This window comes from Castanea sativa, chromosome 2, assembly GCF_040712315.1.
Source record: "Castanea sativa cultivar Marrone di Chiusa Pesio chromosome 2, ASM4071231v1".
NCBI lineage: Eukaryota > Viridiplantae > Streptophyta > Magnoliopsida > Fagales > Fagaceae > Castanea > Castanea sativa.
In genome coordinates, this window is record NC_134014.1 from 36,873,300 (window position 1) to 36,898,877 (window position 25,578).

Consider the following 25,578-nt stretch of genomic DNA (forward strand, 5'->3'; position numbering starts at 1 on the left):
GAAATGATGAAATATCAGCTTGTGAATGAAGGGTTCAACCCCTAATGGACACATGTCCTCTTCTGATCTGATTGGACAAGTTGGAACTTGATAGTAGTGGGCTCCAGCTGTTAAGTTGTTTAGAATTTTGGCTGGTCAGCTCATATGAGCTTCAACTGCTAGGATTTGTGTATAAGGTGGGCTAGCTCAACTGGGTTTTGTAGTTGAGCTTCTTTGGGCTTAATTATCCCTGCAAAATGAAGAGTTTTGTCATGGGTGATATACATGGGCTTTTATAAATTTTGTAAGAGAAGTATTTCTTGAGAGGTGAGTATTTATATTTCCCATGAGTGAGGGATTTAGTATATGTAAAGCAAGTGTTAAATAATATTTGAGTTTTGTAAATATGTGCCAAAATAGCATTTGGGCTTTATGAAATAGTTACCAAAAAAATATTTGGGCATTGTAAAGTAAGTGCCAAATTAATGTTTGGGTTTTGTAAAATAGTGTCAAATTAATATTTGGGCTTTATGAAATAGTTGCCAAAATGATATTGGAGCTTTTAGAAATAGGTATCAAATTAGTATTTGGGCTTTGTAAAATAGTTGCCAAATTAATATTTGGCTTTTGTAAAATAGGTGCCAAATTAATATTTGGGCTTTGTAAAATAGTTGCCAAATTAGTGTTTTGGCTTTGTCAAATAGTGCCAAATTAATATTTTAGGCTTTGTAAAATAGTGTCAAATTAATATTCAGGCTTTGTAAAATAGTTGCCAAATTAGTATTTGGGCTTTGTAAAATAAGTGTCAAAGTAATATTTGGGTTTTGTAAAATAGTTTGAGATTTTGTAAAAATATTGTCGTGTAGTAACGGGTTTTGTAAAGGGTGTTGTGTAGCAACGGGTTTTGTAAAGGTGTCGTGTAGCAACGGGCTTAGTAAAAGTGCCTAATAGCAACGAACTTTTAAGATTGCCATGTAGCAATGGGATTTGTAAAGGTGCCGTGTAGCAACGGACTTTGTTAAATTATCGTGTAATAACGGGCTTTGTAAAAGTGTCGTGTAGCAACAGACTTTTTAAAGGTGCTATGTAGCAACGGGCTTTGAAAAGAGTTTTGTTGGGCTTTTCAGGTCTTGCTCACAAGTTAAATGATTTTGGGCTTTTTTGTGGAGGAAGTATAATTTTGTGGCCCAATGTTGGTAGCAATATGATGGGTATTTTTGTGGAAACCCAAGTTGGATAATATGTAGAATATAATAGGTAATATTTGTGAGAGGGCCCAAGGTAATTTGTGGGGCTTATATATAGGGAATATTTGTGGGAGCCCAATAACATCGAAAATATTTGAGTAATATATGGAAAATATTTATGTAGGCTTCAGAATAATTCTTGGGCTTGTGTGGGTATTTTTGTGAATGGGCTAAAGAAATTAGAGCTTGAAAATTTGTACCTCAACAATATCTAATACCATTTCAAATCCAGAAACCTCACCCAAGGCCATATGACAAGGTCATCACACAGACGAGTCGTCACACAGACAGGATTGTCACATAGATGGGGTAATCACCAATATCGTGGCACAATAACAAAACCACATCAAAATCTCACTAGTTAAAGTATTTGAAATACACAGTTCACTTCCAAGTAGTTTCATAAAATGTTTCAAAAACCAAATAGTCACAATATTCTGAAAGTCCTATAAACTATTTCTTGTCATAAATATTTTGCGAGAATTTCTCAAATAATACAAGCTAAGATAAAGCATCTTTAGAATTTGCAAATAATGCAATAAATTCATAAAATCCATTCCCAAGAATTATATCAAAGATGCTTATCTCTTCCATACCAACAAATCATGCATTTCCCCATATGCAATATTAAACATATGCGCTTTTTATATATAATCATATATAATAGGGTCACAACACAACACTTTTAAGAAAACATATATCCATATATAATTTTCCAAAATGTGTTTGACCCAAAAACAACATTTATGAATCATGGTTATTTTCCAAAGATCCCATTAAAAAGCTACTTACCTTGCAATCTGCAAAAAGGCCTAATTTTCCCAAATAAGATTAGTTAGAAGCTAAACAATATCAAGCAAACTTATCACAATAGGCATAAAGCTTGACATTGCATCTAGCTATGAATTAGGAATTGCTAACTAAGACATTAATTAGGCAAGCCTAGCATTTAACCTCGCAAATATTATATTCCACTTCCAAAGTTTCTCAATGCATTAACTCACAAGACATAGACTCCAATTTATAAAATTGACCCATTCAATATCATCTCCCTAATACTAAAATCTTAACAATTTATGAGTCACTTCCATAAGATTTACACAACATCATCAATGACCCATGAAACCAAAATCACAATATCGTCAAACACAAACCATTTAATTTTTTTACTAGCTCCAAATAAACTCAATAAAATTATATTCACAATCTATTTCACATTAAAAAGCCAAAACCTCCAAATCTTCACCACTTAGCTAGCCACCATTATAAAAACTATAAACTCACTCATCAAATACATCCACCAAGGCCAAAACCCATACATAAAAACACATAAATATTACTTCTAATGCTCATAAATCACATGGGTATTATTATTAAAGTTTAGATAAAGAATGCCTCTAACAAAGCATATAAACCCACAAAAAGATTAGAAACTTTTACTTCAAATAGTATAGGTGAGTGAGCCTTACCTTTTTCCTAAGGAGTTTTTCAGTGATCTTGCTAAAAATGGTGGTGGAAGTGGTGAGGAGTGGTACCGTCGGGAGAGTAAGGGAGTGAAGAGAGGAGAATTTTGTGAGGAAAATGAAAAGAAAATAAATTTGTTAAAGACCTTTGGTTGACCGGCCAAATAAGGAGAGATTTTTATGAGTGTGTGTTGTGTGGTGGGGAAATAAGGGGTAGGTGGGTCACGTGGCTCCTAAAAAAAATCTAATCTTTTTTTTAATTTTATTTGGGCTGGGGCGTTACATCCAGAGTATGGCGACCCCTGTTTACTTTTCTGCACTTATGTTTTGGGTCATGCTCTAGATGTAGGCATTTACTTTTCTGCTCTGTGTGCTTGCATTGTGCATGATGTATGTATATATATACCTACTAGCCCCTCTCCGGTGTGATCATCACAATCCATGTCACCTAAGGCAAGCAACGCCTAATTTCCGCCGCGAAAGTAAGGTGATATGTCGTCGGATTTTCGCCGTGGAAATCTGGTACTTTGCCCAAATGCCTTAAGAAAGTATAGATTGAGACCACACCCATTCAAAAGCCAAACCTCAAAGCCCCCATGCATGTTAAGCCCCGAAAACCAATGCCAAAATCATGTTTTTACTGTCAATGTCCAAAAATTAAGGTTTTATCAAAACAAAAAACTGTCCTTGGACAGGTGTTGTGAGGTGCTTAACACCTTCCCCACACGTAACCAAACTTCCGAACTCAAAAATCAAGATTTTTTTCCATCCATATTAGATTAGGAAAAATGACATTTTTCTTAGCCTAGGATTAGTAATAAAATCAACTAAAGACAAGTGACCAATCACACATTAGAAAAACTCAATAATTGGTGGCGACTTCACTCACCTTTGATAATCCCTGTTCAAGGGCCTTTTTCGGTTGCTCAGCCACGTGTGGTCCTTTGGAGGGGTGACCTTACTAGACTCAGGTTCGATTAGGGAGTTGCGTCCCAGAACTCAACATTGGGCCACGTGGTCTAACGGCTACCGGTATACTTTTAAGCCAACAAAACTATTAAACCCAAAGTCTAAGAATCACGATAATGGTTGAATAAATATGTAATATGTGTTTGATATAATATGTTTGATTAGTAGTTGTAATAGTAGTTGAAATGAAGTAGTATTTATTTAGAAGTAAAGTAATCATGTACTTAGTGATGTAAATTTAAAGATATGAAAGCAAAGTCACTTATCTTCGTATGGTTTGTAGCCTAGCTGTGTAGCATCGGTGAGCTGATAGGATTCCAGCAGAATACCAGCAATAGAGGCTAGTTAAGCTTGCCCCTCTTATCATGCAATTAAATGAGTTTGAACCTTGGTTAATAGTTGGAATAAAGTGATATGTATTTAAATGTGAAGTAATCATGTACTCAACAATGTAAATTTATAGATAAGGAAGCAAAGTTACTTATATTTGTATGGTTTGTAGCTCAGCAGAGTGACCCCAGCGGTAGAAAGGCAGTTTGCCATGATAATTTCAAGATTGAGGGAGAAAAAATTGGGTGCAACTGGAGGGAGAGAGAGTATGTCCAGCTGTGTGTAGGGGCTAGTTAGGCTTGCCCCTCTTATCACGCACTTAAATGAGTTTTCCCCTTAACAATGCCCTTTTAGTTGTTGTAAAGTTATGAATAGTGTTGTCTTCCATGAGAAGGGCTTTAAGTATGAGAGATAGAGAAGAGTATTGATATGTGTTTATGAACAGCAAAACATTAGAACTTCAGAGTGAGAGAGTATGAGAGTGGACTTTAGATGAGTGTAGTGTGTTATATGTAATGGTGTAGTAAATGTGTATGAGATTGTGTAAGAGAAGCGGAGAAAGAGATGTTTAGAGATATGAGTGTTTTGTAGGATGTAGCATTTGTAATATGTATGGTATATGGAAGTATGAGAGATATAATAGTTAAAGATAGTAAAAATATGAGATTATAACCGTTGGAGAAGTTGTAGAGATTGTTTTCCAAGAGGAAAGATTTTGTAAGAGAAGAGTATGGAGACATGTATAGGTGTTTGGAGATGGGAGCAGTAAGATAGGTGTATTTTCTGAATATAGAGAGTGAGAGAATGAGTATATGAGGGGTAATAGTGCTGCAGTGTGTTTAGCAAGGAAGCTGGAATTTACTACTGGGCTTTTCTGCTGGGAGGGTGTATAAAGGCTTATGAAAGACATTTATGAGCTAAAGGTTGACGAGTTTAGTTCCTGATTTTGAAACTAAAAACTCAAAACTTCATTAAGAGTTTCAGAAGATAATTACAAGGAGAGAGAATAGATAAGTTCATGAAAAAGTAGCTCCTCTCCCCTTTTGGGTGTCCCTTGAGGTGTTGAAGAAGGGTTTTATTTAGCTAAGTTTAAGTGGGTATTTTAGTAAAGAATCTCAGCCAAAATCTGTCCCAAATAGCAATGAATCTTCAGAAAATCCATCTTAAGATTTGGGCAAAAATAGTATGTTTAGCTTTAAGGTGTTCTTGTTGTTTTGGATAAGAGCTGCTAGGGAAAAAGTAACTGAAAAGGAAGGTATTTTGGCAAGAAAAAGATAGTTACTTAATTGGTTTTGGTTTTAGCCAAATGTGAAAAAAACAGTAATACTCATGCTACTGAGTCAGCTGTTACATCTGCTCTGAAAAAGTTATCCCAGCTGTCAGGAAAAGCAGTGACAGCTATCATGAAACAGCTGTCCCAGCTGTCATTAGACAGCTTTTGCTTTGGGCATAAGCAAATGAGGTCAGCTTGGTGATTTTAGATTGGTAGAGAGGACATTCAGCATTTACTTTATGGATTTGGCTGAAAATTGTAAGATCTCTTTCAAGGGATTCTTGCTACTTTGGGTATAACAGTTGGCAACTAGGATTTCAGCATTAAATGGCTGATGATATCACCTTCAGCCAGGTATCAAGTGCTGAATACACTATTGGGGTTTTGCTGGAAATGTTTCCCCTTTTGGGTGTTTGTGTTTTTGGTACAAGGTTCCATTACAACACATTTCTAGTAAGTAATAGAAGGATTGGTTGAAAGTCAGTGAAGGTTTAGAGATGTAGTCGAGGTCTCATTGTACTGTGACATAATCTTGGCAAGCAAGAAGAGCATTTAATTCTCTGCTCTGGCAACTGATAGAAAAATATATGGTCTCATTGTGACAGACAACAGCTGGGTTGAAAGATATAATGAATATTTTGCATATAGTTGGAGATTAAAGATAGCCAATCAGATTAGGTCATGTGTTTGAGTTGGATTTTAGCTGAAAGTAGTAATAAGATTTATGTAGAATAATATAATGAAGTTTCTAAATTTGTATAGCAACATCTGAGGATTGAATGAACAGTTATGTTCGCAGCAGTTAGATGGCTGGGGATTTTAAGTATTTGTCACATGATGAATATTATGTTTTAAGAAAAGAGCAATGGGAAATTTTATCATCTAAAGTGCTATGTGATAAGAGATGCTTATCATATGTTACCTGCTACACACAAACTCGTCTGAGTTTAGAGAGTTGAAGAAGACACGCCAATCAACATGTCTCTTTTATCAATTTTAAACCGCTGGAGCTTTACTGAACATACCTCTTGACCCTTCAAACCACAACTCTCAAAGTTTCTCCAAAGAGACTCATGAGTTTGGATCATAAGCCGAAGATGAGATGATGTACCTCGGGTTTTGTTGTCATTTTGTGTAAATATGGGTTCTTGTTGAAGATGTTGTTTGCCATAAGTGTAAGAGAGGTAATATGAGTCATGAGCTTTGATTCATTGCTTAAGCCTGATCCATATGTTGACCATGAATCCGCCTCTTGAAGTAAAGATCTCGCGGGCCATGTGAGCCCAATCCATGTAGTTGAATGAAATATGAGCTTATTTTGGGTTTTAAAGAGATTTACCCAAAAAATCAATAATATGTTGATGTAGCATGGGTTGCCAATGAAGTAGTCCCACATGGGGCAAAAAAAGAGTCCTCAACAGTCCCGTAAAATATGGCCCAGAATCCTGCCACACCACCAAAGGTAAAACACCTACCCTTCTCTACCAAGAGAGAGAGAGAGCACCCGAAGCTCAGCGCAAACCACACACATGCGCACGATCACTCAAGAGGGGCCTCCAACGAGCCCTGCACATGCGGGAGCATCGCAACAACGGGTGGTCAAATGAAGGCCCGCGGTTCTACCATTTCGAGCCCGGGCGTCGACATTCCTGTCTTTAGTTATGGTGAAAATTTGGAGTGAAAAACTCGTTTATTTGGTGAAAAAAAATGAAATGATAGAAAATGATGTTTGTATAAATTTACTCTCATACTCTTATTACATATTAAAAAAGTATTAAACAGTTTATAATATATATATATATAATTAAAATAAAAAAAAGAAGCCAACTTGTTGGGGGGGGGGGGGGGAAGGGGGATAGGGACAGATGGGGTAATCTTAAAGCCCACTTTCTCCTCCATTTTCTCACCAATTTGAGAAGAAAACTCCCTCCTCATAAAAGGTGGGCCTAGAGAGAAAATTTTTCTCCTTTCATTTTCTATTCCTCCAACCAAAGGTGGAACTAATAATTTTTGCTTAAAAGGGTGTGATGGGCCTTTTTTGCATTGTTGGGCCTTGACTCCTCCTATTGCACTGCAGCCCGTTAGTCTGGCCTTACTGGGGTTATGCTTCAGGCTAGCTTGTGCACAATTTGAGCCAACCCAATGTAGACATGTCCTAGCATGAGCACTGTGGGCTAAGCGTATGGCATGGTCACAGCAAGAACAACTGTTACAAATGTCATGATAGGAATACAGTACAGCAGGGTAACTACAATACTAAATGGAATAAATAAAACTAACACAAAGAAAATGGTTAATAGAGTTACAACAGAATAATACACTAAATAGAGATAATACTACAACAAAAAAGATAAATAACTCAATAACTGAATAGTAGGCGAACCACTCAACAAGTATGGATAGTAAAGAAAAAAGAAAAAGCTTGTCTGTCAGACAATATGTTGAACTTTTTAGCAGAAGCAAACCCAAGAAGGGAACCAATCTCCAACGCAAGTAACCTCAAGAAAGGTTTTTGCCATAAAAGTTACACACTTTGGAGAAATGGCCTAAATGGATTGAGCTTCAATTCTCAATCTTCAAAGAGTGGGTCTATCAAGAGGAAGAGAAAAGGTGGCCTATTGATGGATGCCTTTATTCCTACCATTCATTTTCCCTCTCTGGTTTTCGTTCCATTCTTTATTTTTATTCTCTCTAGTTTTTCCACATATCATTTTGTTTTCTATTCTCTCCTTTCTTTCTATCTCTCCTCCATCTGTCCCCCTTTCATTGTTCATAGCTACCCCTTTTTTATACCATCCATCATTGTGGGATGTACCATTTTTGTCCCCCAACTACTTTTGGCTTCTTATGGGTATCCCTCCAAAACTACCCACTAGCCTGCCGACTACCCAACCACTACTTCTACTTAGAGTGTGCTGGTTGCACCGCTCTCCATTCCCAGACAAAATTACTTGTCTTGTTTCTTACCTCTCTCTATTTTTGTTTCACTTATCTGGATAAGGGTTAACCTACCTCATCACCTACCTCTATGGTATGCATCAAGTCCCATACTTACCTCTTTTGGGTAAGATGTCATCCCAACAAGACATTTCTCCCAAAGAAGCTTGAGCGGGAACCCTAGAATAAACCCCTTTTTCTCCCCACCGCCAAACCACACCCTTTAAAAACCTTGACCCATGGCTCACCTCCCATGTATTGGTAGGTACAAGTAGGTGGTGCCCTGGCCCTTTGTGCATGCTCCACTCCGTCCAAATTTGTTTCTTTCTGGCCTTCACACCATTTATGCTACCTTTGCGTTTTGTTTGATTCTGTTGTACGTGCTAGTTGATTCTTCCGTTCATCCCTTCTTGGACTGGGTATCGCTTGGGAAAAAGCCTTCATCTTCCTACTAGGCTCGTGATTTTCTTCTCTATGACTATGGGCCTTTTGGCCACTGACCCTGCCATATCACTTCATTGTGTCTGCTATAGCTTTATCTCTCTTTTTATTTCTTATTACCCCATGGGCTTGCAAGTTGGTGTTCCTGCCATGTCAGCCCATTTCTTCATTAATCTTTTGCTCAGGGCTTCCTTGACCCACTTTCCACATATTTACCTCTTTTAAGCTTATTAGCTAACAATCATGTCATGCCAGCCCATTTTACTACTTTATTCATTGGGCTTCCTCAACCCATTTACTTCTTCTTTACCTCTTTTACTTCCATGGGCTTTTTGCTAAATTCTTTGGGCTTCCTCGACCCATTTACTACTGTTAGGTTCTAAGACCTTAGGGACTAATATATTAGAACTTCAATATGTATTATGTTGGCAAATTATGATCAAAACATTTAGTCTAGGTTTAGACTTGCTCAAAGTTTGGTTTGTTGTAAGTTTGGAATCGAGTAGTTGCAGAAAATTATTGTTCTATTTCTGCACGGCTCGATCGATTGAAGAATAGACTCGATCGATCGAGAATCATGGATCAAGAATTTTCTGCAAAATTTTAAGTCAGCCCAAACAGCAGTTCAAGCCCATTAAGGATTAGGGTTTCAAATCTACTTCTTGTATATAAAGGAAACCCTAAGCACGTTTTTAAAAGACTTTTAAGAGAGAGAAGAGTGTGCCTCTTTTGTGTTTTTAGGGTTTTGTACCCAAAAGCTCTCTAAGTCTTTTGATGCTCTTTATGCTGTGTGTGTGAATCTCTTATAAGATCTAGAGATGTTTGCCTTCACATACACTTAGAGTTATCAAGATCTAGATTGATGTCAAGAGCTTGGTGATCAATTCAGTTGCAGATTCAAGAGCTTAAAGATATACAAGCGGGAGTGCTTGTGCTTGCTAGGAATTCAAGAAAGAAGTAGTCTGTGGACTCAGAGCTGTCACGTGGTCATGGTAGTAAGTTTTCTACTCGAGGTAGCAATAGGATGTTTGTGGTCTAAGTCGCTATTGTGTAAACTTCAATTCTTTCATAATAGATTCAGTTTTACCTTGACGATAGTTAGGTTAAATACTCTCCAGGTTTTTTACCGATTTGATTTTCTTAGGTCATCATATTGTTGTATTCTTTATTTTTTGCACTTTACAATGATATGATTTATATGTGTTAACCTAGATCTGCATAATTTGCCTAAATTAATCACTTAGCTAAATAACTAGATTAAACTAGTTGTGTTTAAGGGGTCTAAAAACTTTACAACTACATCTTTACCTCCAATTACCCTTTTGAACTTATTGGCCGTTAAGCCAGCCCATTAAGTTTACCAATTCATTCCCTGAACTTCTCCGGCCCATTTACTTCCTTTTTACCTCTTATTATTCTCATGGGCTTACTACTTCATTCATTGGACTTCCTCAACCCATTTACTTCTTTTTTATTTCTTTTTATTTTCGTGGGCCTACTGGCCATCAATTTTGCTACTTCAGCCCACTAGGATTATTTCCTTATTTGTTTACTGTTTTTCCCTTCATTTCCTTCTCACCTTCTCTATCATTAGGCTTCTTCTGCTGTTGGACCATTTGTCAAAAAATGGGCATCAACAGAAAGCCAACTCCTATTTTTGTAGGCTATATCTTAAAATATGTTTAATAGTTATAAATATTATAATGGATTTTAAATTTTTTATAAAAAAAAAATTGGGGGCATAGTCCCCACACCTTTGGTTGTAATTCTACCCCCCGTCTCCAACCAAGCTCACGTTTAACATTTTCTTTCCTCCATTTTTCATCCCTCGTAGGCTATCCTAGTCTACTTTGCGGGATCTTATTTATACCAATTGACATGATGCATCGGGTCATAACGAGAGAAATGACTAAAATAACATAGTAATATTTCTTAAATACCTCATAATATCATTCCAACTAGCTTCACTGTTCAAATTTTTTTTTTTTCAATGAATCAAAACAAAGAAAAAGGAAAAGAAATAGTTGTGCATTGGTTATAAGAATCAAGATTGGGTTTCTTGGTGAGTTCTATCTTGTGTCAATACTAGAGAAGCCCTGCATCCTTTTCCGGAGGGCCAGCACCAAAAATGAATAAATCACAGTTGCAGCCACAAAAGACACACCTATATAGACGCATAATGTTGTTGCACAGACATAGAGGTACCTGAAAGAAGAATGCACACAATAAGTTTCAATAATGTATGGAAATAGCTAACTTAGACAACATACAAGCAGCCAAGAGCCTTGTAGCTTGCACTTTCTAGTGTTTCCAATGGACATGTCCAAGGTTTAAATCTCCCCTTCACCATTGATGTAAGTTGTAACCATCGAATCATAAAAAATAAATAAAAGGACAACATACAAGGAAATACCTGATGAACAGAATTCCAGACGGAAAAGAAAAGGGAGAGAGAGGAGGGTAGATGGAATTTTAGTTAGAATCATGGAATGATAGCAACCCCTTGGCCCATACAACTAAATGCCAATTCCTACATGCACATCCTACTAGTATAATGATGGTCAGCACACTTTAGGTTCAATTGAAGACTTACTTTGGAGAAAAGACACTCCAAACAAATAGATGATTCCTCATCAACAGCAGTACGATGGTGTATGCAGTCAAGATAATGGAATTCACGCCCAGTGGAACCAGACAAGGAAATGCAAGCATATTCTTGAGAAGATGTTCTGAATCTGCTTTCTGGGGAATTACAAGATAGCTTGTGTCTACTGATATATACATCACTATGCTAAGAAGAAAAAAGCTGGGGGATGCATAGGTGATGATAAACATTAAGATGCCAGAAAGTAGAGTTGAGTAACTTGACATACCCTGCAATGGGTAAAACAATTAGGGAAAATTAGATAACCCAGGACTTTGTAGATCACAAACACAGTGCAGATGACAACGTTTGTTTATAAAAAAAGTACTTTTCTCTATGTTGTAAACTAAAATAGACAAGAAAAGGATATACAATGAAAGCTCCAGCAACATCAATGGTAGCCAAAGTATTGCTGTTCCCTAGAGCAAAATGGCCTGCCATTCCCAAATAGTACAACGCAGCAATCTAGAAGAAAACAACATTTCCCAGAATTAGTATTTGATATACATTTAGTCCCAATGAAATACATTTAATCACAAGACAATAAATGCGACAGTGCAACTAACCTATTTTACCCAATATGGAGTACAAGTTCAAATGCAGTCATTGCTCTCAAAGTCAGCCTTAATAAGATACAAGAAAGTCACAATACTACAATTGCTCTAACTTATTGTGGGTTAAAGCACAAGGTATTCCAACACAAGCCCATGATTTTACAAATAATTTTACAGATCCCATAAATTCCAACCTCTGCCACCCTTGTTAACATTCACAACTTCTTAATCTGAAATATATATTTACCCAATTCTTATACAAAGAGTACTATGCATGCAGGCCTATAATTTGTATTAACACCTTAGAAAGCAAATCTATTGTTTTTTCCAGGAATGTTGCTAAATAATTAGCACACCAGATATCTGTACACTAAAATAACATAGTGATATCTTATCTTTTGTATTAAACAAAAGATAAAATCAAATCCAACCTTATAAGTGTTTTTAAGGAAAGAGTTGTGCCAACAAGAACATTTTAAAAAATCTTAAAGTGCTTTCATTAACCACACATTTGACAAGTTAAGAACCATGGTGCTGTAATTCAGGAAACATTGTTCTCAATTTGGACAATCATCCTACCCGTCAATTTTGTTAAACTAGAAGGGTCTCTTTCCCTTCATACTAAACAAATCAAGATTATAAGTTCACAAAGCAATTGAATTTTTACACACCCATTTAAGGTGTCATTACTAGTCAAAGATTCAGCCCAATTTATTTGGAAGTATAAATTGATTTGATATGCTGTATGTTGTATGAATCTGGTTAGGCCAGTATTCTAGTTTTAGATTTGGCCACAGCAATAGAATTATTTGCTTTCAACATAAAGAAGAGGAAATCAACATTTACTCATAACAAGATGATACCGAAACTGACCTCAACCCACTGCTTATGATGTACACCGCCATTAGAAGCATAAATTAAGCTTGCCAAGATTTGCACAAAAAGCAATAACATAGGCAGCGCATTAATTGGTTGTTGTAGTAGTAGCTGAAGAAGACACCAACAGAACAGGTATGCCCATCCAATCAAATATAAAGAATTTTTCAATTCAAGAAGTGGATACTCGTTTTGAACTTCAATGGGAACAGAACCTGACATGAAGCTATGATGACTTGAGCAAATCTTAGATATGCAAATAGGCATTAGCCATGGATAGGCCACAAAAGTCCCAATTGTGGCAATACCCAGACCTGCAAAGATGATTTGTACCAATAAGGTAGCATTATAATTTGATGACACAAATATGTTGTCCTGATATTTCTGGATATGTTGTAAAACCAACAGCCCAAACATCAAAAAGCTAAACCCAACGGCCAGACTAATTTTTCTCCTTGATCCTGATAAAGATAGAGCAAACAAGCACAAGCTGATCATCAGGAGGCCAGAGACTAGCTGAATGGATTTTACATGGTTGCTTCCAGCTTTCTCAAGCCACTTTGAAATGTCAGGAAGATAAGTCCAATTCACACCTCCTTGATGCCAGCCTCTCAAAGTTCTTCCAGAAATAATAAGCACAAAGATGGAGCACATTTGAAAAGCAATTTTCTTATTTCCCTTGTACAATCCAAACAAACTTCGTGATGCCTCCACTGGGAGGGACTGCATCATTTTACGGAGTAATAATATATTTAATGTGGAAGTCACAAAATGCCAGATATATTGCTCTTCCTCTACCATGGAACTTGAACCCATACTTACAACAAGTATCAAGATAACTCCCAAGACGAAAGTCTCGACTAAACTCCAAGTGTGCATACTATACTTTGAGTCAAAACACTGTTGCATCTTCATATTGTAAACTTCTTTGTAGAAAGAAAATATAAGGCTCAACAATATCAGACATGACAGCATCATTGCTGCAACTCCAAAAGCAAGAAGGTTAACAGGTTTCTGGAAAATAACAAGAATTGTCAATAAAAGGGATAAAATAGGAACACAAGATCAACAGGATGACAAAATTGACAATTTGCTGATATCCCCACACTGAGAATAACCATGGATTTTTTCTTCACCTTCACATTGAAAAGACTTTCAATCAACACAAACTTTAAAAAAGAATAGACATACATCAGTAACTCTGCGTGATAACCACTCACTTGCAGTTTTCAGGAACTCATAATATGCTGCAACTATGCCACTGTAGTCTTCTTTACTATAAGGCCTACTGGATTTACAAAAGCAGCAACATTAGGCATCAGTAATGTTTCCAACAAATTTCACTTTCACCATTATTATGATATATGGCATCATGTACCCACCTGGAGACATCCTTCAACCTCCATGAACTGTGAAGCATTGTGGCTTTCAAATACAAGCAGCAAATCGTATTCTCTATATTCCCACTGCACTTATTTATTCTACACCCTTGATCATCACTAAAGCCATCACATGGGGAATTTTCACATGATAAACCAGGTAATTGTGCTTGCAGTAATCTGAGTAACTGCCAGGAATTTAACTCCAATGCTTTCAGTTGTTGATCATCTAAACTCATCAAGAACAAAAAAACATATTTTTTTACTTTAGGAGAGTTTTGTGTACACATCCTTTTTACAAGAACTTTCCCCTCTATTCTAATAAAAAAACTATTACTAATTAAAAAGAAATTAAAAATAGAAACAAAAAAGGAAACAGCATCAAATCAGACAACTTCATATATTATAAACGCAACTCAACTAAGCCCTGACCCAAACTTTAATTGTAGTACACAAGTTCACATATAATATGAGCATAGAAGGTATTATAGGTTTTCTGCATGCCGACCTTTAATCTGATTAATACTGCAAGATCTGACACTACAAGAAACTATTAACAGTCTGTACCTATTTCAGTGTAATATATGCCAAAGATATCTATCAATATCAAATGTACACAACTAGATTTTTCAGAGGTACAGATGATGATACAGACACAGAAAAAGTTAAAATTTACACAGGAAATCTAGAAAACCAATCTACATTTAGTTCATAAAATGGAAAACTAATTGAGAAGTAATCAGCAATCAGTGTGGAAGTCAAATAACTAAAGAAAACAAAGACAACCTCATTTTAGAAGAACGCTCAAGAATCACATGAATCATCAAAACTCCAAGTGAAACTCTTAAAAACACTGAGCAGTCAACAATCTCCATGAAAAAATTTATATGTTCACATAAATGTTTGGACAATGATCCTTTCTCAATAATAGCTACAATACCATGTTATCCGTGGGTAAGATATCTCCTAAAATAAAGATACTAACAATAAATGTGGTACGTCCTCAAAAGCTTTCAAGTCAGCTTCCTAATGAAGTTTTAAGTCAAAATAAAGAACCTCAATTTTTTCGTACTTAACTCAAAAACATAACAAAAAATAACCTAGTTAATCTGCAACATACTGCCAAGTTATTGTAACCACACTTGAAGTTGTAGAATGTTGTAGAACCAATTTCAAAGGTTTCTGTGGCTGTTAACCAAAAGGTTAGAGGTTCAAGCCCTCCCTCTTGCACTCATATGTTTTAACTTAAAAAATAAAAAATAAAAATAAAAACAAAAACAAAAAGGGTAATCTTCCAAGGCCATCCTACATACAAAATGTTGTAAGGCAACAAATAGCATAGTACAGACACAGTTGTTCCAATTTTGGGTGATCCCATTTAGTAATGGATGAGTATTTCTTATTCTATCATTACCTTTCCTGTCACTCATTCAATGCTTACAGGGAGTAACTTAATAGCTAACTTTCTTAAGTACCTCAACTCTCCATCAATCCATCAATCTATTTGTATGAAAAATCCTATGACAAACAACCAGATATTGAGTACACATATAGTTAATAGGACTAACGTATAATTTTGACCAAGTGTGAGCAGACAATAAAGGGTTAATTCAAACAGCATTTGTGAATTAAAGCATTTGATCTAACTTCAATGAGGATAATGAGTAATGAAGCCCTCCAAAATTTAAGCAGCTTTTGATTTCATACTCATATCATCTACTTCTATTTCCTTCTTTAAAATCTTTTTTTTCTGAACTCTTTTCTTTTGTTTTGCAACTGAGAGAGAGAGAAAGAGAGAGAGAGAACCTGTAAATGAACCAAAAGTGCCCAAGAGAAGGACACCTACATTGTTTTTAGGAATTGGGACACCAAATAGAAGGGCTAATGTAGGTGCAACGTCAACCTAGGCCACAAGAATCAGAGTCTATTAATGAACGTCATTACAACCTTGAATGAAGTCATCAATTAAAGAATTTGTTAGAATTATGATTAAGTGATTAAATTCATCATTTTCTAACAACTTAAGCTTTTGGAACAAGCGTTAATTTATCATGGTATCAAAGCAGGAGATCCTAAGTTCGATCCTTGACTCATTCTACCTCCCATTTAAAATATTAACAACTCCACGTGTTAGGCCCCACTTTAGGCCCACACATGATGGCGAGTGTTAGAATTATGATTAAGTGATTAAATTCACCGTTTTCTGATAGCTTAAACTTTTGAAACAATTGATAATTTATCTGAATTTAATATCTTCTACAAAGAAATAATCTAAAGGAACCCTAAAGTTCAATAGCTTACTTACCTGGTAAACTGTGTTGAGAGTGTACAATGCATAATCAGAGACATGATTTCTCAGGCCAATAAAAAGAGCTAAGGAGTCCGTTTCTTCAAATGAAGAGCCCCCATGATTACCGTTGTATGTCATGCCATGGTCACTTACAACCACCTATGAGTAAAACTCATTAAGAGACAGATATCTATAAAAATTCAATGTATTGAATGGACTTTACAGCTTGAACAGCTAAACAAAAGTTATGACCATGTGAATATCAAACTGTTCAAACAACTACAACCAGGAGGGTATAACAGTAGAGTTCTACACAAAATAAAGAAAGATAGCCAAAAGGGGGCAATAGAAACACATCAACAAAACAGAATTTATGACCATATGAACATAAAACTGTTGAAACAACTACAACTAGAGGGGTATAGCAGTATGGTTCTACATAAAATGAAGACAATGATAGCCAAAAAATGCTAACACAAAACATTAGCAATCGTAATCAGTGTGCACGTTATGTGTTAGTATACTACTTACTAATACTAAGAACATAGAGTCCTGCATGAAAACATATATAGCTGCTTTACACAAAGAGGACTCCAAAAAGGGATAAGCAAGCAATTAATGTGGATAATCAGATATTTCCAGATTAGATGGGTAAAAGCACGTATCATATTCCTATAAATTTTGGGGGGGATGAAACAAACAATCGTTAATTCATCATTTGACCTTCAATATGCTAAAGGGCCACTCTTATAAAATAAAGGCAAAAAATGGCAGTGAAAAAGACATTAAAGTTTTAGAATAGAACTGAAGAGCCACTCTTTTTGCCCCCAAAAAGACGAGATCATCAATCCCAAATGCTTAGATCTTTAGATAGTGGGCCAACAATTAATATCATGCTCACAAACTACACTAACATTAGGCAGACAAAATTCACATATTCCTATTTATATGGATCAAAGTAATCTGAATGATAATCAATCATACACTAAAATTCTCAAGAAGGGTAAAAAGGAGGAATTACAAACCAAAAGGGTCTGTCCTTGGCCATTCTCTTGACCCGCAATAACACTTGTATGAATCATCTTCACCACTTTATCCATCTCCAAAAGTTTTGGGGCCATTAAGATGCTGAAATAGTTTAATAAAAATCAATAGTGAAGCTGAGAAAAATAATATCCTAAAATCATTTGGATAAGATTCGCAGTGTTATACCTGTTTCGCCCACCAATATGTCCCACATGATCCAGCCCTAGATAATGTAGAACCTGACACAACAGCTTCAGTTAAAGCAAGAGATTGCAGTACCTCTCAAAGTGGAAATTGAATTCATCATCCAAACGGCAATATTATAACTTTTATAAAGAATTATTAAACAAAGATTAATCTGAAGACATTACATTGGACGCTGTTGCAATACAAATAAATAAATTTTATCTACATACTTTTCAAATTAGAAAGAGAAAATTCTGAAGTACAAAGCAAGTATCATAGCACACAACCTTGTGCAACATATGTATCTTCTGCAACAGAAATCTATGTAGTGGAAAGAAAGCTTATAATTAAATTTTATGCTTAAGATTCTGAATGATAATGAGCAAGCAGAGTTACTAGTGATCCTAAGAACTAAAGTTGAGACAGGAAAAGTTATGTTAGGCCCAAGAAGAAGCCAGCAGACATTAATTTCAAAGGCATTATAACCATTATCACTAGTAGAAATACTAAGAAGATATTATTGGTTGACTAGTAACAAAGACTAACCATAAGATCCCAGTCATCTCTGCTTAGCTCATCCCCCAAATGCCGAGAAACATTTTGATCTACTTGTACAGTATCTTTTACCTGTCACAAGAAGAAACTTGAGTATCTGTTGCAATTAGTCGATGATATAACTTTCATTCCAGAACCATGCCAGAATCCCAGATGAAAGTTGCAAATTATTAAAGCTGATTTTATGAACGTTGACAAAAGATCATATAGAAACAACAAAAACAAGTAGTAACCATTTTTGACCAACCAGAAATGTCAGAATACTGGCCTAACTAGATCATGGTAACATGGCATGGGAAATGTGCAATTTCTCCAGTTTATTTGGATATGAGATAAGATACATATTTTTTCACAATAGGATATACACAATTTATATCATCACAAGCAATCTTGCAACATTCTGGTGGGGGGAAAATATAAAAATACCACCAATCATCATGCTGACTATTAAATATCAGGATGAACTTTTTCTTTAAAAGAAAAAGACATTAATCATTTGTAATGAACCCACAAAATGGAACTATGAATACTTAGAAAGGCATTTAAAACATACACACAGAAGCACACAGAAGCACACAGAATTACTAAGATAATTAAGACCAAAAAAGGAAGTATTCTACATGCAAATCGTACAAAAGACTTACGAAGAAACTGCCTACTCCATCATGCCTTGTAAATAATCCTGGAAACAATTTAAGCCATGTTTCATCACCAAACATCACCATCTTCCAACCAATCTTTAAAAACTGGCCTACATAGGAAGGCAGTGAAAATGTTAATTGCATTCCTTGATACAATTGGCGTGCCAACTATTCTAACACGATTATATCAACTAACCAAGAAGATTGTCATCTAATAAAGCTTGTGTGTTAAAATTGAAAGCCACATCCAAGAATCCCCCAATTGCACCAGAAACCATAGCCTACAATTTACACACCAAATAGTGAGGATTAAAAAACAATTTGAAAAGGTTACGCATATTTTAAAAGACTGTACCAACACCCCCACCTTCAAACGAGGCATTGTAACAGTCGGAGGTGCAGCCTTTGCATGGTACCCAATTGCCATTCCATTCGCTAGCAACGACTGAGTGTACGGCATAGCGTCCATCAAAGCCTTGGGCGGAGGCTTATCATCCTTACCAAGCACAAATTCTGCTGGAAGACCATCAATAACCTAAACTGACATGGGTGTAATAAATGACAAACTGAAGCTTATCCATTGTATTACATAGCATCATTTAACGGCCCAACATTTCTCGATTTAACTAAAGTAAACTTTAAGTTTGGAGTTGTTATCATTTTGGCCGTCCATGTTTGATTCCATTTCATATTGGCCATGCCATCGCCATCGCCATCCATTTCCGTTACTAATCTAGTGAAACGTGGCATTATACAGGTAACATTGCTTAATCGAGAAACAAACAGCATGGTCAATATGAATGCGAAATCAAACATGGTAAAAATTTTGAAACGTAAAATGCCAAGATGAAAACAATCTCAGACTTTAATTTTCGAGACATTGATTTTTAACAGATATGGTTCATAGAGAAAGCTTTACATACCATTAAAACCAGTCTGTCAAATGGAGCAATTCCAGATAGTTCCTACATTAACACACACCACCAATTTTCAAATACAGCATCAACAAGAATTTTAAATTAAATAAAAAATTGATACAAATTACATAGAGCGCAAATCAATAAAAACAGACCTTATAGAGCGATTTGAGGTTGTGCGGAGGTAGATCTGAGTCGGTCTGATTGTGAAGCGGAGTACACGTCGGAGGTCGGAAACTCTCGGCGCCGCTGAATCGTAAGCGAAGTAAGGAAAAGAAAGTGTGAAATTGTTTTGATTGCTGAGAGAGAATTGAGGGATTATAGTTATAGTTATAGTTATACCTGACGCCGGAGAGGGCTGGTTTGACGGGAAAGAAGCCATAAACGAAGAGTGAGAGGCCAATGATTTGGATTGTAACTCCGGTTATTGTGAGTATTGTTAGCTTAGCGCAAGTTAACGAAGAAGACATTTCATTTAGGGGTTTAGACTCAGACTCAGACTCAGACTCAGACTGAGAGAGAAATTAATTGGAAAACCCCTGCAAGACTAAGACTGTGTCTTCTTGCTATGCTTCGTGTTCGTGGATCTCAACGACTCCAAATCCAATTGCTGAAATGAGGCAAACCACGGAAGAGCGAGCGAATTCAGTTGGAAGCTAGATGGATTGATGCCCTTTTTGTCATGCAGGGCACTTTCGTCATTTGGTCTCCCCGCTTCTATTTAAATTGAAATATACAAAACACTGGCTAGATTCATGAATAGCACCAAAAACAAAAAGTGAAGTGGAATTAGAGATGGTCATGGATAGGGTATACCCATACCCAACCCAATTAAATTATCAATGGATACCAAATTACCTTACCCCAATTAGTATCTATACCCAAATATTAACAATTTGTTTATCCATGGATATCCATTCTCTACCCAAACCCAATTTTTATAAAACCACTAAAAAAATCAAAATATCTTCAAAATCTCTAAAATGAGCAAAATGCCCATGGAACTTCTAAAATAGCCAAAATACCCTGATATCTCTAAAAACCACCAATTATGCTAAAAACCACTAAAATGAAAAAAAAATATATATATATATATATATATCTCAAAATTTCTAAAATGACCAAAATACCCTCAAAATTACCAAATATGCTCAAAAACCACTTAAAATTACCAAAATACCCTTGAAACATAAAAATTACCAAACTGCCCCATAAACCTAAAAAAAATGACCGAATACCCTCAAAACCTAAAATTTGACTGAAATACCGCTAAAACTTTAAAATTACCAAAATACCTCTGAAATCTAAAAAATGACCGAAATAACCTCTAAACCTAAAATATGACCGAAATATCCCCGTAACCCAAAAACTTACTAAAACACCCCTAAAGCTTCAGAATTACCAAAATACCCCTGAAACCTAAAAATTGACCAAAATATCTCCTAAACCTGAAAAATGACCAAAATACCCCTGAAATCTATAAAATGACAAAAATGCCCCTAAAACTTATAAAATGTCTAAAATACCCTCAAACCTATAAAATAACCAAAATAAGCCCTAAACCTATAAAATGACCAAATACACTCAAAACCTCTAAAATGACCAAAAATAACCCCAAGCCTCTAAAATTACCAAAAATACCCGGAAACCTATAAATCAACCAAAATAGCCCTAAACCTCTAAAACAACCAAATACCCCCAGAAAATATCTAAAATGGCCAAAACACCCTTGAAACCTTTAAAGCGACTAAAATACCCCTAAACCTGTAAGATGACCAAAATACATTTGTAGCCTCTTAAATTACGAAAATAGAGGTTTGGGGTATTTTGGATGTTTTGAGGGTATTTTTTTCAAGATTAAAGGTACTAAGAATATTTCAATCATTTTGTAGGTTTTGAGGCAATTTTGGTAATTGTTTAGGTTTCAATGTTATTTTGGTCATTTTTTATATTCTAAGGGTATTTCAATCTTTTTTTTTTTCAGGGGCATTTTTGCACTTTTAGGTTTTAGGGGTATTTCAGTAATTTTATATTTTGGGGCTATTTTGGTAATTTTATAGATTTCAGAAGTATTTTGGTAATTTCAAGGTTTCAAGGGTATTTTGGTCTTTTTTTGTTTTGGGGGTATTTTGGTTATTTTTTAAGCTTTGCGGGGTATTTCGATCATTTTTTAGGTTTTGGGATCTTTTGGTCATTTTTTTAGTTACGAGGTTATTTCAGTCAATTTTTAGGGTTGGGTGTATTTTTAACATCTTATAGGCTTTAAGGGCACTTTTGTCATTTTATAGGTTTCGGCATATTTTGGTAATTTTATAGGTTTCAGGAATATTTCGGTCATTTCTCAGATTTAGGGGGGTATTTTGGTTATTTTATAGTTTTCGGGGGTATTCTTGTCATTTTATATGTTTAGGGGGTATTTTGGTAATTTTAAGGTTTCGGGGATATTTTAGTCATTTTTTAGGTTTAGAGGGTATTTTGGTAATTTTAAGTTTATAGGGGTACTTTGGTCATTTTTAGGTTTCAGGGGGTATTTTGGTCATTTTTTAGGTTTTTGAGGGTATTTTGGTCATTTTCAGGTTTTGAGGGTATTTTGGTTATTTTTTAGGTTTTAGTGGTCTTTCAGTCATTTTTTAGGTTTAGGGGTTATTTTGGTAATTTTTAGTTTTCGGGGGTATTTTGGTCATTTTTAGGTTTCGTGGGTGTTTCGATCATTTTTTTAATGTTTCGAGGGTTTTTCGGTAATTTTTAAGTTTCAGGGGTATTTCAGTCATTTTTTAAGTTTAGAGGGTATTTCAATAATTTTAAGTTTATGGGGGTATTTCAATTATTTTTAGGTTTCAGTGGGTATTTCGGTAATTTTTATATTTTGGTCATTTTTTAAGTTTTGAGGGTATTTTGGTAATTTTTAGGTTTCGGTGGTCTTTCGGTCTATTTTTTAGGTTTATGGGATATTTTGGTAATTTTTGGTTTTCAGGGGTATTTTGGTCATTTTTTAGATTTTGGAGGTGTCTCAGTCATTTTTTATGTTTCAGGGATATTTTGGTAATTTTTAGATTTCGGGGGTATTTTGGTCATTTTTTAGGTTGAGAGTGCATTTCAGCAATTTTAGAGGATTTTAGGAATAATTTGGTCATTTTCAAGTTTTAGAAGCAATTTGGTAATTTTGATTGGGTAATTGGATGGGTTGAGGTTTACCTATAATAATTTGGTTGAGTTGGGCTTGAGTTAGATCTAATTAGTTAAATGGGTAATAATGAGTTAATGGGTAATATCCAAACCCAACCCAATCACCTTCTACCCATTAAGAATTGCGTATTACTCAGAATAATTGGATTAGGTAGGGTTAGATATCCATTATCCAATGGGTATGGCCATCCCTAAGCGAAACTCATGAATAATAGCAAAAATAAACTGAATAATAGCAAAAATAAACTGAATAATAAAATAAGTTGATAAAAAATAAATTAGCCAAACATACACTAGATATAGCATAAGTTATACATTACCGTACACACTTACTATCAAACACACTTTGGCTGAATGCATGTTTTTATGGTTTTAGTTATAATTATAAAATTATGAAATCATGTTCATGTTTTCAACTATGTTTCGTATACACAATGTGTAGCATGTGTAACTGTCACTACTCATATTAAGAAATGATCTCATGAGACCACCATTTCTAAAGGGTACCAAAATGATGCAACCAAATCACCTACGATATACATGAAGGAACAATTGATGTAATACTAATACACACACCTTCCTATCAAAAAATATACAAACACCTCTTCTAAGTTCTAACTAAGATATCAAAATTCGTTAAAAATATACGTCTTCCATCTAAGATACCAATTTGGGTCAAATAGATGTCAATTTGTGTCAAACAGATGTGCAACTAAACTTTTCGAATTGTTTTAAATTTGTGAATAAATTCTTCAGATATCCAAATTATTAAGTAATTTATTAATCACATAAATAATCTATTCTGGAGTAACAGTAATGTAACATTTTTTAAAATTGTATCTATTCTTTATAAATTCATAAACAAAAAATATTATATTTTATTAACTCAAATAATTAAATTTCTACTATAAATTCATTATTAATATAATTTGTGAACTAAAAACTGTTGGTCATAACGTTTATTATATTTGGAATAAAATAAATTAATCAAATAACTCACAAATAAAAAATGGAAACCAAATTGAACGTTTATTCTTAGTGATAAACTCAAACTCAACTTGTGTTCAATAAAATTAGATGAAAAGATTCTGGCTTTTAATACTTGACTCAACCTATTCACAACTCTAATTTCAATAGTTAATTTAGACAATTAAGGGCAATTAAAATCTGACAGTTTAATCAGAATCAAAGGAAACAGATGGGTAAAACAAGGCAGCGATGTATTCACAAGAAGCTTCAGTAATTTACACGAAAAGTTGATACAAAAATCAGCCATGACTCATACCGAATACGTGAAAACAAAACGTGTATACAATCCCCATTACAGCAATAACAGTTAAAACTGGCAAAGAGACTGTTGCCAGGCGAGCCACGAAATATATTACACCGCCAAACTGGACAAACCCCCCAGACTGATACAAACAGACCTCGCATAAGACAATCGAGCACAAGGCATAAAATCATTTCAGAACAAAAATTTTCAATCATGATCTCACATCTTTCAGTACTCCCCCCTTTTCAAGCTCACCAACGAGATCCCTCAGTGAAGGAACTTTCATGGCCAAAGTTCTGTACAGTCTAGAATAACGAGCTCGAGTTCCATCTGCAGTCCTTGCTAAGGAAAGCAAGCTTAGAGCCTCGGGGAGTTGAGAGAACACCTGTTTAATCTCTTCCAAGCTCATGTTTTCCAAAACAGAGGGTCTTGGAACAACCCTCACTATCTCACCACCTTTAGGTTCCTGAACCCTGGCATCTGCTTTAATAACCAGTTCAGAATTTGAGTTTGCACCACATTTAATTATAAACGGGGTTGTTGAGCCTGTGTTAAACTGCAAGACATTCCACTGAGCCACATCGACTTCAGAACCAGAACCCAAATCTGCAGATGCTCTGAGAGCATGTGATGTCTCTTGAAGATGGTCATCTTCTTCCGGAATTGCCTGCAGTAATGTAGGGCAAATTGAAATTCTAGGTAAGGGGTGAAAATATATTAGTGCAGTCTCATACAAAAGCCAGATCAACCAATATAGAAAGTGTCTTGATTGCACCCCCCCCCCCCCCCCCCCCAAGCTCCTTTCTTCATATTTAGAAGTTGGCAGTGAACAAAAAATTAAGAGCATTACTATTCCACATGAATTGCACTGAACCCATTTTGTTTCTTTCTCAAATTCAATTATTTGTTTCCGTACCCACTATAAAAACTTAAGTTCATTCCAAATAAATGAAGATTATCTTCTTCTTTTTTTGCTTCCTGGAGATGCATGAAAAGGAAAAATATTTGAACAACATTATCGTCCATCAAATGTATGCCTGTTTTCTCTTAATTGTAACAGTCCTCGTAAATTTATCAAAAACTTTTTCCAATATGCAGATCTACAACAATGCACTCTGGGAGAGGGAGAGAGAGATCTACAACAATCCATGTGATTCCCCTACCCAACAAACAGGGAACAAGAGTTGAAAAGAAAAATTATCTCCTCCAAATGCAAAGCTTTTACAAACCTCAATCACACGGCGAGCATCAGCAATTTGCCTCTGTGCACATGGATGATCAATATCAAGAAGGGAAGGCATCCGTTCCATAAGTTCATCTAATGATGCAAGCAGTGCTTTCTTCTTACTTTTGCTCAAGGTGCTAACAGAGGATTGCCTCATTATATCCTGGTCAATATATATTTAGGATGC

General features: G+C 35.4%; 2 protein-coding genes across 8 annotated transcripts in view; both read right to left on the reverse strand.

The window, feature by feature from the left end:
* Positions 1 to 10,545: 10,545 nt before the first annotated feature.
* LOC142625716 (uncharacterized) lies at positions 10,546 to 20,404 on the reverse strand. Of its 6 annotated transcripts, none has more exons than XM_075799415.1 (17): positions 20,050 to 20,404; positions 19,863 to 19,956; positions 19,714 to 19,755; positions 19,158 to 19,303; positions 18,987 to 19,071; positions 18,794 to 18,895; positions 18,141 to 18,221; positions 17,595 to 17,647; positions 17,408 to 17,510; positions 16,398 to 16,541; positions 15,899 to 15,995; positions 14,096 to 14,321; positions 13,905 to 14,001; positions 12,711 to 13,727; positions 11,656 to 11,748; positions 11,233 to 11,513; positions 10,546 to 10,844 (listed from the first exon to the last, which is right to left on the reverse strand). In XM_075799415.1, the coding sequence occupies exons 5-17, from the start codon at positions 18,999 to 19,001 to the stop codon at positions 10,709 to 10,711; spliced, it is 2,445 nt and encodes an 814-aa protein (XP_075655530.1). In that variant the 5' UTR covers positions 19,002 to 19,071; positions 19,158 to 19,303; positions 19,714 to 19,755; positions 19,863 to 19,956; positions 20,050 to 20,404; the 3' UTR covers positions 10,546 to 10,708. The 6 variants fall into 6 exon arrangements, with proteins under 6 accessions (XP_075655530.1, XP_075655528.1, XP_075655526.1 ...); XM_075799413.1 differs by having other exon boundaries at positions 18,794 to 18,900; XM_075799411.1 differs by having other exon boundaries at positions 13,905 to 13,998; positions 18,794 to 18,900; positions 19,158 to 19,325.
* Positions 20,405 to 24,092: 3,688 nt separating this feature from the next.
* LOC142624406 (kinesin-like protein KIN-14B) overlaps positions 24,093 to 25,578 on the reverse strand; it is a 29,065-nt gene continuing 27,579 nt past the window's right edge. For both annotated transcript variants that reach the window (XM_075797972.1, XM_075797973.1), the window contains 2 exons: positions 25,396 to 25,554; positions 24,093 to 24,833 (listed from right to left, as the gene is read on the reverse strand). In XM_075797972.1, the coding sequence (XP_075654087.1) occupies positions 24,378 to 24,833; positions 25,396 to 25,554 (615 nt within the window). In that variant the 3' untranslated portion in view covers positions 24,093 to 24,377. The remainder of the gene's footprint in view (positions 24,834 to 25,395; positions 25,555 to 25,578) is intronic.

Coding starts and splice junctions, on each gene's coding strand:
- LOC142625716 (XM_075799409.1), bottom strand. CDS start 20,177: ATGTCTTCTTCGTTAACTTGCGCTAAGCTAACAATACTCACAATAACC. Junction 17,648..18,140: donor GAGATGACTGGGATCTTATG/GTTAGTCTTTGT, acceptor CTGTTGTGTCAG/GTTCTACATTATCTAGGGCT. Junction 14,322..15,898: donor CACTTTTGGTTCATTTACAG/GTTCTCTCTCTC, acceptor TGATGAGTTTAG/ATGATCAACAACTGAAAGCA.